The following is a 16,922-nucleotide window of genomic DNA, read 5'->3' as shown; positions in this document are numbered from 1 at the left end:
ATAAAAAAGTAGCCAGGCATGGTGGTGCACACCTGTAGTCCCAGCTACTTGGGAGCTGAGGTGGGAGGATTGCTTGAGTCCAGGAGGGAAGAGGCTGCAGTGAGCCATGATCACGTCACTGGATTCCAGCCTGGGTAGCAAAGGGAAACCCTGTCTCAAAAAGAAAAAAAAAGAAAAAAGGCTGGGCGTGGTGGCTCACACCTGTAATCCCAACACTTTGGGAGGCTAAGGCAGGCGGACCACTTGAGGTCAGGAGTTCGAGGCCAGCCTGGTCAACATGATGAAACCCCATCTCTAAGAAAAATACAAAACTTAGCCAGGCGTGGTGGCGGGAACCTGTAATCCCAGCTAATCAGGAGGTTGAGGCAGGAGAATCACTTGGATCTAGGAGGTGGAGGTTGCAGTGAGCCAAGATGGCACCACTGCACTCCAGCCTGGGCGACAGAGCGAGACTCCTTTAAAAAAAAAAAAAAAAAAAAAGGGCCAGGCACAGTGGTTCACGCCTGCAATCCCAGCACTTTGGGAAGCCGAGGCAAGTGGATCACCTGAGGTCAGGAGTTTCAGAACAATCTGGCCAACATGGTGAAACCCCGTCTCTACTAAAAATACAGAAATTAGCCAGGTGTGGTGGTGCATGCCTGTAATCCCAGCTACTCAAGAGGCTGAGGCAGGAGAATCGCTGAGACGGAAGTTGCAGTGAGCCAAGATCCTGCCATTGCACTCCAGCCTGGGCGACAGAGCAAGACTCTCTCAAAAAAGAAAAAAAAAAAAAGCCTGGGCAAAGTGGCTCATGCCTGTAATCCCAGCACTTTGGGAGGCTGAGGCGGGTAGATCACGAGGTCGGGAGATCAAGACCATCCTGGCTAACACAGTGAAACCCTGTCTCTACTGAAAAAAAAAAAAAAAATACAAAGAATTAGCTGGGTGTGGTGGCAGGCACCCGTAGTCCCAGCTACTCGAGAGGTTGAGGCGGGAGAATGGCATGAACCCAGGAGGCAGAGTGTGCAGTGAGCCAAGATTGCGCCATTGCACTCCAGCCTGGGCAACAGAGCAAGACTCCATCTCAAAAAAAAAAAAAAGAAGAAAGCGCATGTCTACACAGAGATGCACACAGGAATTCTCAGCAGCTGTATTTGTAAAAGACAACAACTGGAGAACTGGAGACAACCCAAATGTCCATCAACCGGGGATTAGATAAACAAATTGTGGCATAGCTGCATAGCTGTACAACGGGGTAGTGCTTGCCAATAAAAAGAACAAACTTCAGATACAAGCAACAACATGGAGATCTCAACTGCATTGTGCTGAATGAAAGCGGCCAGACAAAATAAAAATAACGCATTGTCTCTTTCTGTATGCTTCTATTTATGTACAATTCTACGAAGGCAAATGAATCCGAAGTGGCAGGAAGCAGGTCAGTAGTTGGCTGGGGGCAGAGTTGTGAGGAGGGGTGGAAGGAAGGATGATAAAAGAACACAAGGGAACTGTATTTTGGGGCGACGGGTGTGTCCATTATGTTGACTATGGTGACGGTTTCACAAAACACCAAATTTTGGTGGATGTGATTGCTCACACCTGTAATGCCAGCACCTGGGGAGGCCGGGGCAGGAGCATTCCTTGAGCTCAAGAGTTTGAAACCAACCTGGGCAACACAGGGAGACACCACCTCTACAAAAAATCAATTAGTGGGTGTAACAGTGCACACCTGTAGTTCCAGGTGCTCAGGAGGCTGAGGCAGGAAGATTACTTGAGCCCAAGAGATCAAGGCTGCAGTGAGCTATGATCACATCACGAAATGCCAGCCTGGATGCCACAGTGAGACTCTGTCTCAAAACAAAACAAGACAAAAACACAAAATGGTGTATTTATTCTTGTTGTACCATTGTCTCTCTCTTTTTTTTTCCTTTTCTGTTTTTGACACAGTCTTGCTGTTGTCGCCCAGGAGTACGGTGGCACGATCTCGGCTCACTGTGCAACCTCCACCTCCTGGTTCAAGTGATTCTCCTGCCTCAGCTTCTTAAGTAGCTAAGATTACAGGTGTGTGCCACCATGCCCAACTAATTTGTTGGGTTTTTTTGTTTGTTTGTTGAGACAGAATCCCGCTCTGTCACCCAGGCTGGAGTACAGTGGCACAATGTTGGCTCACTGCAACCTCCGCCTCCCGGGTTCAAGCAGCTCTTCTGCCTCAGCCTCCTGAGTAGCTAGGATTACAGGAGTGCGTCACCACACCCAGCTAATTTTTGTATTTGTAGTAGAGATGGGGTTTCACCATGTTGGTCGGGCTGGTCTCAAATTCCTGACCTCATGATTCGCCCACCTTAGCCTCCCAAAGTGCTGGGATTACAAGCATGAGCCACCATGCCAGACCAGACCAGCTAATTTTTTTGTATTTTTAGTAGAGATGGGTTTCACCATGTTGGCCAGGCTGGTCTCGAACTCTTGACCTCAGGTGATCCACCTACCTTGGCCTCTCAAAGTGCTGGGATTACAGGCATCATGGCACCAGACCTCTTTTTTTTTTTTTGAGACGGCAGAGTCTTGCTCTGTCGACCCGGCTGGAGTGCAGTGGCCGAATCTCAGCTCACTGCAAGCTCCGCCTCCCAGGTTTACGCCATTCTCCTGCCTCAGCCTCCCGAGTAGCTGGGACTACAGGCGCCCACCGCCTCGCCCGGCTAGTTTTTTGTATTTTTTAGTAGAGACGGGGTTTCACCGTGTTAGCCAGGATGGTCTCGATCTCCTGACCTCGTGATCCGCCCATCTCGGCCTCCCAAGGTGCTGGGATTACAGGCTTGAGCCACCGCGTCCGGCCTACAGCGTTTATGTCTGTGCCAAAAATAATTGAGGGTTCCACGCAACTATGGGCTCTAAACGTAAGAGTTACTTTTTGTAAAGCCCAAGGTCAAGTGTGTTTCTGCAGAAGATCATGTTCCATGTTACTAGTGGACAGAGACTTTCAAGGTATGATCTGCCTTGTATCACTATGGACCTTGCGTGTGACAGCAGTCTGTATTGGCATGCCTGGGAGGGGCGAGGTTTTGATGACTCCAAGTATCATCAAGCCTCCCAGGGTGGTGACCTGCAGATTTCAGAAAAGCGACTGAGGACTACTGTCAACTGGAAGAGAAACCCAGGGTATACTGAGATCTGAAAAGGGTAAGTCAACAATTACCATTATCAGCTGGACGCAGTGGCTCACGTCTATAATCCCAACACTTTGGGAGGCCAAAGAAGGGCAGACCACCTGAGGTCAGGAGTTCAAAACCAGCCTCACCAACATGGTAAAATCCTGTCTCTACTAAAAATACAAAAATTAGCTGGGCATGGTGGTGCATGCCTGTAATCCCAGCTACTTGGGAGGCTGAGGCAGAAGAATCACTTGAACCCAGAAGGCAGAGGTTGCAGTGAGCTGAGACTGCGCCATTGCACTCTAGCCTGGGCAACAGGGGTGAAACTCCGTTTCGGGGGAAAAAAAATTACCATTATCATCCAAGAGCAAGATCTACTCCTGGGAAGAGTAGTATCCACGTATTGCAACATCAGAACGCCAAAAGCAAACCCTTTATCTCCAACCAGGGGGAACACCCGTACTGCCCACTGAGCTCAGCTGGCTAGGGAGGACTCTGCTAAGGGTCCCGACTTCACTCCATCACCTGTCAAACACAAGCAAAAGAATCTCAGGGCTGTTCTTCCCCTTTGTGGCATCGGCAGCTGTTTCCAAGTTCTTCACCTGCTTGTTAAGGAAGGCAAATTAAACTGCCACTCCATGACACCCCCTACCAACTTGCAAAAGGAAAAGACTGGAAAACACTCAGAAGTCCTCGGAAGTAACAGCAACCTCCTTAGTCAGGCACAGCAGCCAACGTTTCCCCAGGGAATCTCGACGGGCTCCAGAAACCCAACCGCTGCCATGTCATCAGAGAAGTTTCTCTTTGTTTCTCACCCACCCATGACCCTACCTTGTTTTGTTTTTTAACATTCAAATATAGGAACCTTAGGTCTCAGAGCTTACCCTGACACTGGACCCCCAAAAAGAAAAGAATGACGGCCATTGAATGGAATCATTTCAGTGAAAAACAGACCAGTCATCCCTCTTCCAACCCACAACTTAAATTGTGCACACGTGGAAGGTAAAACAACCGAGAACTGCTATTGAAAACACTCTCTCTGCCCTTTCAGGAAATCTATAGGTGCCCTATCTGCAGGGCCCGGGACACCTTCCAAGTGCCAGGTACTGGGATAGCCAAGTACCCAGTCAACAGATGGGCAATCCTGCTGACACAGTCTCTCACATAAGAGGAACTCTAGGCAGCATGTACCTTCAGACAACTGATGGAGTTTCTTTCAGTGCAACCAGGGAAAAAAAGGAAGCATATCTTCATTTCTTCTGTCAGAGGGCCAAGACGTCAGTGATATCATGTGCCTCCACAGCCAGTGTGCCACAACAGCACAGGGAAGAGGGAAAGGGAAGGTGATCCTCACTCACATGGGGCTTGAAACAAAACCCACCCTGGGCCATGAGAAGCAAGGGTCCACCAACCTAATGCCAAAGGGCACTGCACCCTTCTTTCACAAGTAAGCAAGAAGTTTCCAGGAAAATCTGCAAGGGAGCCAATGTTTCAGTAGGATCCTCTTGAGGGGGCCTGGTTTTGGGCCACAGCGTCAGCTCAGGTGTTGGGAAGAAAAACTTATTATTGTGCATCAGACCCAAGAGCTCAGTGGCAGTCCCCAGACTTCCAGTGGGGATGCGGAGAAAGAACCGGGCAAGTAAGAAGCACAGCTTATGATTCACTTCAATCCCTGGTTGATTTTGGGGCATTTCCAGAACACTGTCTGCGTTGCAATTCGGCACAGCTCCTAAAAGCCAGACTCTGGTCCAAAAGCAAGTCAAGATGCTGATAACAGAATAGCCCTTTTTCCTTCAGCCCTTTACCCCCATAACTTCCTCTTAACACTCAACATTTCAAGCCTTGATTGAGAAATAACTGCCAACCTAAGGTCTCTTTTCACTGCTCCAAAGCAAAGCAATTGTGATCTTGTCATATCAACCAGATAAATCCAACTTAATGGGAATGTTTGGTGGCCAAGGACGAGGTGCCAAGAGCAAAGTATTGGGTTGGCAGAGTTTAAGTTACTTAAAAACATCCAATGCCAACATTAAGTCAGGAATCGCTGGGCATTTGGTAGAGAATTATGAATTAAGGATTATGAAACTGGCATTGAAGCAATGGCCTTATCCAATGGGGAAAATCCTATGGCTCCCAGTTCCCTTTGAAGCCAGGTCACACATGGCAAACTCTAAACACATCACTTCCTGGAGGAGATGCCAGGTCGCTTCAACTGGAGATCAAGTACCTGCAGTGTGCATCGCAAACACCCAGCAAGTACATTACCCCGCCAGCCTCCTCTGCTCCCAGAGTAGAACAAAGACGCAATCTCTGGTTTACCCTGCAGGCAGACGAAATGAAGAGGATGTCCTGGGTGGATGAGCACGATCTCATTTCCAAAGAGAACTTAGATGAATGGAAAACACTGACATGCTACACTTCCACTGCTTGCATTCGACTGAATGCCAAGTCCTCCTAAGAAACACCTACTTAGCCAGGCGTGGTGGCTCACACCTGTAATCCCAGCACTTTGGGAGGCCACGGGGAGTAGATCACCTGAGGTCAGGAGTTCGAGATCACCCTGGCCAGCATGGTGAAACCCTGTCTCTACTTAAAATACAAAAATTAGCCGGGCGTGGTGGTACGCACCTGTAATCCCAGCTACTCAGGAGGCTGAGGCAGGAGAATTGCTTGAACCTGGGAGGCGGAAGTTGCAGTGAGCCGAGAACGTGCCATTGCACTCTAGCCTGGGGGAGAAGAGTGAGACTTCACCTTAAAAAAAAAAAGAAACACCTACCCAAAGAAAATCCATAATCATTTCACTTCCATTCTTGACCAGCGTACAGTATACTGAGTACGGTATGTCAGTGTACCTGTTCTCAATAGAGTAACCTTCCATGAGACATTGTTCCCAAAACACCGGCCCCTCTTAGAGTCAATAAACTGTCCCTCAGGCATTTCCCAACCCCTCCAGGGTGGGGAAGATGATTCTATCCACCTGCAGTTGAGAGACATTGATGAGAGCGTAAGACCTGGGGTAGCTGAACAGTCTCACTAGGGAGAGAAAATGAAACTTCAGGTTCCTCCCCAACCGCACACAAAACTTGCCTGCTCAGGGTATTACCTAAGCCACAGTCAAGCCATAAATCAGCTCTGCCCTAATTCCATTCACCCGAAAGACTAAAAAAAAAAAACAAAACCTATAGTCAGACTTTCCAATTCTAACAAGAATACTTTTATTATACACTTATCATACACACAACAATTATTTGGGGAACATTTACAGGCAGAGTTCAATTCCAAATCTCCACTTCACCCACACACACTGTACTGCACACTCACCTTAGGGTTCAGCCCAACAGGAACGAGACAAAGTTATTGCTTTCTGAACAGAGAGCTTCAATTAAATAGAATCTTCCAAGCTAAGAACAGAGCCCAGCATCCTCTAATTCTTATACCCTGTATATAATATGAATAAAAGCTTACGATGTGTTATAGATTACCCCATCACCATTAAAAGTTAATATTAAAATTGGATCCCATGTCTCAAAAAAGTTGTAAGAAGTGCACCAGTATTTACAGACCCCATTAAATTATGCATAAATAAAATCTGTACACTCAACGCACTGTTTCTTAAAATACAGAACCTCCACGGGGACTTGGGGGTGACAAGCAGCAACAAATTGCTTCATGCCTACCCTTTTCAAGTTTACTCGAAACATCTGAAATAAATATGCAAATAAAGCTTCAGTACCTTAAAGGAACATGTCATTTCAAAGAGTCTCCCATTTGAAGAGTTAACTTTCAAAGTTAAAAAAAAAAAAAAAAAGGGAGGAAAAAAATCATCAGCAGGCTTCGTTTTCTACAAGTTTCCTAAAACCAGAAGGCCCCCTTTGAACACGGGGTTTAGAGTGTGTCAAATACCACCTATTAACTAGTTGCTAAGCAGATAGAACCTTTGCCTCCTACCAGAGGACTTGATCTCCGAAGAAGCTAGATACACATTTTTTTTTCAAGGTAAATATTTAGCGAACACAAAAACCAGCCATTACCTTAACACTGAAAAAAAAAAGGAATTGTTCATCTGTTGATCTAGAACACATCAATCTGACATTTCAATGGCTAAGTGTGTGGGTCTGTTAGCCCAGGGAATGTATTTAAAAGATTCTAAAACTCGTAGCACCACTTTCAGAGAAGGAAAGAATGGGGTTCAAAAATAATAATAAAAGCTTAATGAATAAAGAGCCAGTACTTGTCACCTTCTGATAATAGGTCCAAAGTTAGGAGACAGCTCAGCGCTAGAGAAGCAACTAAGGAATCCAGGAGCGGGTGATCGCTGCGATCCAGAACCAGTGAAGACCCCTTAAAGAGTAAGGTAGGTAAGAAACTCTTCCCCCAGGCCAAGAGGGGTTCCCAGTCTGTGCGGTGGAGAAGGATTTTTGCAGTCCTGTTCCTTCCCGACTCTCCGAACCTTTCTTCCTCCCAATTTTATTTCCTGTGCTTCTCCATTTTCTCCAGGGTTTTGTTAGAATCAGCCGGACTCTGGTCTCCGGGGTTCACGTAGGATTTGTCTATGACAATCAGGGCTTCTTTGATGTAGTTCTGCAGGGCAGACACCGCGGCACAGATGGCCTGGCTGCCAAAACCGTGGGTAATCAGGCTGAAATGAGACAAGCAGTTCTGTATGTTCGTCTCCAAGACTGGGGCGGGCCTGCTTGTCCCGTGGGGTGTCCGGTCTTGGCTGAGAAGTTCTGTGAATTCTTTACACAGTTGCCTGTGAAGACAGTCAGTTGACTCCGTGAGTTCCATCTAGCTCCTTACAGGTCAAGAGCATAGAACCAACTACCCTGAGGATGACGCCTGGGAGGCAAGCAGAACCGCTTCAACCAAGGAAGGAGAATTTAATACTAATAGCCAACTGCTGCGCTTAGCACCTGTTCTGCGCCAGGCCCTGAGTTAAGCTGTTTTAAAGCACTATCTTGTTTAATCCTCACACAATTAGAAAAGATAACAGGATTAACTTAACCCCAGTTAACTGGCCAAGGTCACCAGGACTGGTAAAAGTAGTGGGGCCTGGATTCCAACCCAAAGCTCAAGGGACAGTTTACCTTGGTACAAGTTGGTTCCAAAAAACAAATTCCCTGAGGAACCCGGAGAATGAAGCATCCCCCTGAAACTCTCACTCCTGACACAGCCTGGTTCACTGCGCTCTCTTTTACCCCATTTCCTGGCTTGACTAGTTCTGCTTCATTTACCATGATTTTAAAATCAACTTGCTGTTGGTTTCTATGAGAAAATCCACAGCTGCATTAAGTCGTTTTCGAGACAGCTAATTTGCCCACATCTCCTACAAACCCACCCTGATCTTTACATTTGAAAGACAAAAGTCTTGCTATCAGGAGGTAGAAGGCACACAATCTCTCTTTACTGGTTGTGACAAAACAAATCGGGTTTTCAACACATTTTTGGAAGTATGCAAACACAATAATGAAAGGGCAGCTCAACTATTTTGAGCTGAATAACTAAGCAGCTCAAAAGTACTCATGGCTGAGTCATGCACTCTTCTAAATCAGACAAAAAGTTAATGTATTTGACTTTGTAAAAGAAGCTTCCTTGCCATTTTCTTTTGCTCCGCCCTATTTTATTTCAAGAATATTTCTTTGTTGAGCCATCGGGACTGTGGAGGGGGAATCTTCTCAACCTCAAGGTCTGGAGCACTGAGTCATCATCAAATTCAAGTTCAGATACTTACTGGGCCGCCAATAGCATGTTCTTCCTAGCTGCCATCTCATTTCGTCCTCCAAGATGAGGTCTGGTTAAATATTCTGCCACTGGTTTACTAGGAAATTCGGCTTCACAGACATAGGCGAAGTCCCTAGCCAAATGAACAGCTTCACCTAGAATAATCAGCAACAGGTTTTAAGGTGGCTGGTGGTCACTGACACCAAACTGCCCTTTTCCTCTTTTTTTTTTTTTTTTTTTTGAGATGGAGTCTCGCTCTGTTGCCCAGGCTGGAGTGCAGTGGCCCAATCTCAGCTCACTGCAAACTCCACCTCCGGTACTCAAGCAATTCTCATGCCTCAGCCCCCCGAATAGCTGGGATTACAGGCATGCACCACCATACCCAGCTAATTTTTGTATTTTTAGTAGATACAGAGTTTTGCCACATTGGCCAGGCTGGTCTTGAACTCCTGGTCTCAACCCGATGGCTCATGCCAGGGATTACAGACATGAGCCACTGCACCCGGCCCCCATTTTCTCTCTTTCTAGTATTCACTGTCTACCAGTCACACGTTGCATGCAAGAATGAAATCATATACAGGGCAGAGAACTCAGCTGGCAGGTAGAACTTTCTAGGGATTCTCAGTAGGTCCTCCACCCCAGGAATAGAGGGTGGAGATCCCACAATGTGAGCAGAAAAGACTTTGAAACTTTTAACTGCACAGTCAAGTCAGCCCTCTGTATCCATGGGTTCCGAATCTATATTCATCCAACTTCAGATTGAAAATATTCAGGGGGGAAATAATGAATGGTTGTGTCTGTACTAAACACAGACTTCTGCCATTATTCCCTGAGCAATACAATGTAACAACTATTTACACAGCATTTACATAGTGTTAGGTATATATAAGTAATTGATGTAGAGATGATTTAAACTATAAGGAAGGATGTGCGTAGGTTATATAACAAATGTAACATTTTGAACATCTTCAGGTTTTGGTATGGGATCTGGAACCAGAGCCCCAGGGATACTGATACAAATAAACTTGAAAAATGTTTACCAGTCCTCTGCTCAACAGAGAATCAAACATACCCATGTTTTCTCTTTATATGAAGTAGTATCATTTTGGGGAAGCAGAAAAATTTAAGGGCTATGACCATGTTTGACAAAAGCAAACTAGTCACTTCTCTATAAAACGACGACAACGTCTGACACCTTACTGTTTTTTTAACAGCGCCTTCTTACTGAAGGGGCAGATCTCTAGAGTGTTTCTTTTAAAAAGATGGGAGGTGTGTGTTTCCTAAACACCAACTTGGAGCACCCTTTTCCCCGTCCGAGCCAGTGGAAGAACTGAGGGAGACAACCAAGGGAGTGATCTCCCACCCAAGAGGAACCCTTCCCTGGCTCCCAGGCGCAGGACTGGTGAGTTTTTCAAAAACCCAGATGGTGGAGGGGCCCCCTGGGTTGACTGAAGCAGCCTTGGAGAGCCATTGTTCTGGAACACACTTTCTTATTCAATCACCCTGCCTGGCTCGCAAGAAACCCCAGCAGAACCAACCGCCGATTCTACAGGCAGGACAGCTGTTCTCAGACAGGCAGCTCCTTTCTCCTTGCCCTGACCTCCAAAGGCACTCGTAAAAGGTAGAGCAGGGACTCTGCCAAGTCTCTTTGAGCACCACAGTCACGCCATCAGAGCAAGGAAAGAAAGTAAGTCTTCAAAAGAGGGTACTGCCACGGGGAGCCCGTTTCTCCTCGGCTTCCCCTGCCCACAGTGAGAGCCCTAAGCCTCTCTCAGCGTCCAACTCCTCCTGGGAGCAGTAACAACGTGCTTTTTTTGTTTTTAAAAAATGATTTTACTTTCCCTTCAGCTTCTTTTAAAGGTTGTGTTGCATTCTTGGCTACTGTCCAGGTTGGGGTAAAAGGGCCCCCCATTCAAGAAACTGAAATGCTATGTCCTACTATCTTAGCACTGGCGAGAAGAACTTGTGCATGGGCCAGGGGTTCGATTAGTTTCTTTGGATAGGAGGAAAGAAAAGAACTGTGAATCAGGCCCAGTCATATTGTGTACAAGAGGTTCTCTTCACTGACCACAATCCTCAGCTACAAAATAACCCACAGCTACAAAACCCAGAAGCAGTACTTCTGCTCACCAGTAAGTAACCAGCTTTTATTCAAGGTGTACCAAATGATCAGCTGTTATCTTTCAAAAAAAAACTGGTTCATTTAACAGGAAATGCCGACACCCCTACCGTATGGTTTCTTAGGTTAGGAAAACCAGTTTCTTTCCAACAGTGATTCTCTGGGGAATACAGAAGCGCCTACCTGAGCAGCCAGATACTTAAATGTTAACTTATTCGATAAAATTAACTGTGATTCATTGCAATAAACTTAGAGGACAATTCCAGTTGCTTTCATCTGCACTTGCAACCAAGTTTTAAGAGTTGTTTTCTAGTTTTTCTGCAAGAAGTATTAAAGACACGGGCACAAACTAAAAACGTCACAAACCAAAAACAAAACCCCACTGACCTTCTACTAAGGATGTCAGGAGAGTCACGTGAGCAGCTTTCCGTCTCCCAGCAGGAAGATTCAGCCCAATCTTGTCCAACTTCTCCCGCAAGGACCGGCCTCCATTTTTCGACTTGGCTCTAAGAAAAAAAAAATTGACTGGTTACTCTCAAAAAGAAAAACACACACACACACACACACTTTAAAAATTCTAAACTCCTAAAGTGCTGCTGTCAAAGCTGAAATCCGTCAAAGACTATCTACATCATGTGCACCATAATGAAAAGTGATAGCAGGGTCCTCTTTTAATTAGTCCTGTAAGATACAAAATCAATCTTTCCTAGCATCAAACTTTGCAGCACAGAATATTTCAAATTGTATGGGAGCAGATACATTTTCACTTGTGAAACTACAACAGCCCCACAAAAACTCCCTGGGAAAGAAACCCAGGGTGCTCCCCACCTCCCCTCAATACAGATGCTATCACTTCATACGTGGGATCAAATTCTAACCAAATGAGAATTTGTGAGCGCTGTTTTAGCACTTCCTCCCACATTTGGCACTTTCTAAAAGAGAAGAAATGTACTAAAAACTCTAACCTGATTAGAATTCAGTGTTAGGCATAAAGTCACATAAACGTTAAAAATACCTCCTGGGCCTCTGATACACTCACCTTCAACTACCCAACCACCATGCCCAGAATTGTTCCCCAAGTACCTTCTGAGAACACCTCCCAGTAATGAGGCATTTAAGCATTCAGGTGGGGACAGTCGCCTCTGTACTTCAGCCACTGTCACTTTGTATTTAGACGTAGAGCTGAGGAGGGACAGTCTTCCAGGGACTGAGCAGAAGACCTCGCTGGGGTTCATTACGGCCCCCACCAGCTCCTTCTGACACGGGAGGCTCAGAGGGTTCTTGGTCATGGAAATGGGACCTGTGAATGAAGGTCAGAGCTGGCAGTCACAAGAGCTCTCTCTGAGCAAAAGAGACCTTTTCAAAAGCACTAACCAAAGCGGAAAGTGATCTTCAGACAAGCATCGTTGCACACTCCAGGATCCACTGCAGGCCGACTTTTTTTTAGACAGAGTCTCACTCTGTGGCCCAGGCTGGAGTGCAGAGGTCTGATGTCTGCTCACTGCAGCCTCAGCCTGCGGGCTCAAGTGATTCTCCAGCAGGCGCCCACCACTACATCCAGCTAATTTTTTGTATTTTTAGTAGAGATGGGGTTTCATCATTTTAGCCAGGCTGGTCTCAAACTCCTGACCTCAAGTGATCTGCCTGCCGTGGCCTCCCCAAAATTACCAGGGTCAGCCACTGCACCTGGCCATGGCTGACTTTTTAAAAAAACCCCTACTTCAGAGACAAATCTAATCTGAAATTCACAAGTTAACACCTTGGGAAGTTAATTAGTGAAGATCCCAAGCTTGGAGAGTTTCTTTCTCTTTTTTTTTTTCCCTAGCAGCTGCTGAAAACTATTTAATTAGAACATTTGTTTTCAGAAGACTGCTTCAATACTAAATAAACGGTGAGTTTTTTCCCCACCCAAGAACAACCAAACTCATAGGACACATTAAGATTCTTTGCCAAAATTTTTCAATACAATTGATCACAGTAAATTTAATCATCCAAACTAATAGGTTCTAAGTTTACTGAAAATTTTTAGTCTTTTCTGAGTCTTTCTTCAAAATCAATTTTTCCTCCATCTTCAATCTATTTAAGCAGTTCAAGTAACAGACTGTAACTACCTTCAATTTAGATCTACTCTATTTCCCAAAATAGTCAAAATGGTAATCCTGTCAGTTAAGTAACTTAATTTCATAAACCACTCACTCACCAAGTAATCCAGTTTTCCAAATCCCCTCCTCCCCCACCCTGCAAAACCCTCCCTCTGACAGATCACTCCAAGCTCAGTTCCTTTTAGAGGTATTCTTTTGGTAGGCCAAATTGCTTAAAAACTTTTCTTGCAGGTCAGATTTAAGGAGGTTTTACATACACGTGTTTGAAATCAAAAATAAAATCACAACTTATTCAACAATTAAAATTTGTTACAGAACCAACCACTCAAGGAAGGTGTGACTGTGACTTTTTTGTTGTTGTTTTCCAAATTAAATCAGTGTTCACTCGCTCTGGAAGACTTTCTCTCACATTGTGAAACACCCACTGGAATTCAAGGAGTAACATTTTTCCAAGAAAAAAAACTAGGCAGTAACAAATCCGGAGATTAAGAGACAGCGCCTAGGAGGTCGGAGGGAAATCCCCTCCTCTCACTCCTAAAATCTAGCTTCCACGAATCCCCTTCAGTCCCTTCTACCACAAATGTCCCACGTTAATACCCCCAACCTTGCCAGTCAACTTCACAAGCCCAGACCGTGTGACCAGAGGAACACGATGCCACCTTGCTAGTTACCTTTACGAATGACTGTCTGATCGTGCAGCAGCAGGTGCTGGTCGTCGACATTCTGGGGGAGAGAGGACAAAATTCCCTTAAGTTCGGGGGAGCCTAGAGGGGTGCAGGGTGGGGGCAGAAGGCCTCAGGGCGAACAGGTCCGGGCAGGAGCCGCGGCGCCGCTCACCTGCACGTCGTCCATCTGGTGAGCCATGTCGTGGAGTCCCAGGTTCTCGGCCAGGCCCGCGGCATCCAGGGCGTGTGCGTGGGGCAGCAGCAGGTCGGAGCGGCGGTAGGCATCCCTGCGGGCGCTCACCGCACCCGCCTCCAGCCCGGAGAGGTGGGGCAGCAGGCCGGCCGGGCGCCCGTGGTGCGAGGGCAGCCCCGCTCCCTCCTGGCTCTGGCGGCCGGGCCAGGCCTGCTGCTGGCTGCCTGTGGGCGCCGGCTGGTGCAGGGGGTTGATGGCGGCGGCATACGCTTCCCCCAGATGCGAGTAGGGGTCGGCCGACTGGGAGTAGGCCAGCTGCTGGTAGGGAGGGGGAAAGTAGGGTGGCGGCTGATATTCGGCGACTCCAGTGTGGGAGAGGGGTGGCGCGGGGCTGTAGAGGTGCTGCCCGGCAGAGGAGAGGTGGGGGACTCGCGGATTCCCATTGCTGCTCCCGTCGTGGCGATCCTGGCGGAAAAAAAAAAAAGGGAGACCCCGTTAGTGCGAAACCCCGCTAGTGCGAACTGCCCGGCGTCGCCGGGCTGCGCGAAGGGCCCCAGGGGACCAACCCCACCCGACCCGGCGGGGCTTGCCCAGGGTCGGAAGGTACCCGGGGGCAATGCGCCCCGAGGATTTCGTTGTAACCAAAGAGTGCGCTGAGGGAGGAGAGTCTGGTGAAAGACCTGGGGGAACGAGTTCTCAAAGCCCGGCGGCGAAGGTCTGGGCGCTGCTCCGAAGCCCGAGGCGCTCGGAGGCGCCGAGTCCGAACCCTGGGTCTTGGGCCAGAAAAGGACAGGGCCGGAGCCCGCGGCGAAAAAGCCGGAGCCCGGGGCGAAGGAGCTGGACGCCTGGTGCAGAGCGATCTCGTGGAGCCCGCCCATGGCGCAGGGACTGCTGGAGGTAGCAGCGCGGCAGGCGCGGACGGAGCGCGCGGCGCGGGACATGCGCACCTCCCCCGCCCCCGGGACCCTCCCTTCCACGCCCTCGGGACAAAGACCTCCGGGCCGGCGGCGCTCGCAAAGCAGGGCCCGCCACCCTGCCCCGCCCTAGAGAGTGATGAGGGAGCGCGCGCACAGGGCGGCCCTCCATGCTGGCCGGGCCCAGCCGAGGGGAGTAGTAAGTGGGGGTGCCCTGCACGGCCAAGGGCAGTGTTCTCGCACATCCGGGCGCAGAGGAGGCATGAAGGACCCTGGAAATTGGGCAGCCTTGTCCGCGCACTTTCCCTCGCCCCTGGGCGGCCTGACTTAGTTTCAAAAGGATGCGGGACCCCATCTGCCCAGGGGTCTCGGGGAGCCGGGAACCTGGAGGAACATGGCGCTGTCGCCTCCTGGCGGAAGCGCCCGGGCTTGCGGGCAGGGGCAGCCCCTCCAGGGCCCGGAGGCGCAATGAGCTCCCACGAGTCCGTGGCCGGGCTCCGCGCTCCCAGCGCGCCGCAGCTCGCCTAGCGCTGCCTGAGTCTTCTTCCTCTTCCCGCTCGCCGCCTCCCTCCCTCCCACTCTCCGAAACTCTAGCTCAACCTGTCCGACAGGCTGGAGCACTCGCGAGCGCTTACGGCCCCATCTGGCCTCGGGCACCCCCCCACACACACTCCCCAGCCCCCATTTCTTTTGAAAGCCAAACTTCGGTTGTTTTCGTGCTTCCCCGAGGAGGTAGCGGGGCAGGTGACAAGCCGGCCTTGGAGGAGTGTCCGCCAAGGTGTCGCTGGCAGGTAGCCTCATCTGACCCCTTGGGACGGAGACTTCGTGCGTAAAAGCCACGTCTGAGGGTTGCAGACAGGGCACTTTTCCGAGAAAACGGGAAGCAGGGCTGTTTGCCGCTTAGGAAAGCGCCCGGTAAGCTGTGTGGGTGGGATTTGCCATTCTCTTTCCAGGCCTCGTTCCCGAGGGCAGGCCATTTAGGAAAAGGCCCTATACGGGAAAGGGACCCTGCAGAAATGGACTAAGGGGTGTCCGGAGAAGTGAATCCCGTCCCACCGAGAGGCCAGGGCTCTTGTGCCCTCGTTCCCGACCTCGGTCCAGTGGCCCCTGCCTCCCGGACTGTCCTCGGCGGGGCGGGGCTGCACCCCGGAGCCCCAGCTCACCTCGCAGTCCTCTTCGTACTTGACATTATCGGTTATTTTCCACAACATGGCGTCCGGCGTCCCCCAAAACAATCGCCAGTTAAATCCAGGCTCCCCCCAACCCCCAAGCGGTAAATCCAAAATCGGGGTCACGGTGACCAGGCGTCTGCCGCCGCCCCCGCCTCGCGCGGGCCTTGCTGTACGGGTCACTGGACGCGCATCGGCGGCTCTGCGAGCGTAGATGCTGCCGCCGCGGGTGTAAAGACCGCTGCCGTGGACAGGGAAAGCCGCGCCCGAACTGTGTGCCCTGGCGATAGCCGGGGGACCGGAGCGCCTTAATGAGAAGGAAATTATCATAACTCCTCCCCGGGGGCCGGCACGGAGGCCCAGGCGCCGGGCGGGGCGGCCCCCAGCCAGTCCCAGTCTAGCTCCGCCCCGCACCCGGGCCTGGCGCCGCGCCGAGCCCCACGCTGTGAGGGACTAAGAGCGGAGTCAGTGGGCGGTGCCTCGTTGACAGCCGAAGACCTGCGAGGCCTGGGTCCCCCGACGCGCCTTCCTTCTGTCACCTCCACCGTAAGCACACCTGAGATTGGCAGGGCTGGAGGAAGGGATCCAAATACTGAAACCCACCCCTCTTTCGCCTAAACGGCCTTCACTGGGTCCTCCAAAAGACGGATGTCACCTGGAGTTAAGAATCTGCGCATTCGGGGAGCGACTCAACAACCGGGGTCTCCTCATCTCCTAAAAACACATCCCATCCCACCTACTTCCCGCTGAGGCTTAAGGTCTGAGCTGGGATCATGCAACTGGAGCCCCAATCCACCAGAGACGCCCAGTTCCCTCCGTGGGCACAGCGCGGTCCTGGCCCCGGGACGGGAGGAGAGAGGAAAGGACTCCTGGGGAGTCTGCCCCAAGGGCCGCAGAGGCAGCAGACGGTCCTA

The 16,922-nt window shown here is 49.6% G+C and overlaps 1 protein-coding gene across 1 annotated transcript; it reads right to left on the bottom strand.

Annotated features, from left to right (window-relative positions):
- Nucleotides 1-6,322: 6,322 nt before the first annotated feature.
- Nucleotides 6,323-16,715, bottom strand: TFAP2C (transcription factor AP-2 gamma). Its single transcript, XM_003904581.5, has 7 exons — nt 16,003-16,715; nt 13,905-14,390; nt 13,739-13,790; nt 12,049-12,265; nt 11,353-11,471; nt 8,857-9,001; nt 6,323-7,878 (listed from the first exon to the last, which is right to left on the bottom strand). The coding sequence occupies exons 1-7, from the start codon at nt 16,336-16,338 to the stop codon at nt 7,593-7,595; spliced, it is 1,641 nt and encodes a 546-aa protein (XP_003904630.2). The 5' UTR covers nt 16,339-16,715; the 3' UTR covers nt 6,323-7,592.
- Between the last annotated feature and the right edge of the window lie 207 nt (nt 16,716-16,922).

The sequence above is a fragment of the Papio anubis genome, chromosome 16 (assembly GCF_008728515.1).
Source record: "Papio anubis isolate 15944 chromosome 16, Panubis1.0, whole genome shotgun sequence".
Lineage (NCBI taxonomy): Eukaryota > Metazoa > Chordata > Mammalia > Primates > Cercopithecidae > Papio > Papio anubis.
Note: the sequence above shows the minus strand (reverse complement) of the source record. Positions and strands in the feature narration are given on the sequence as shown.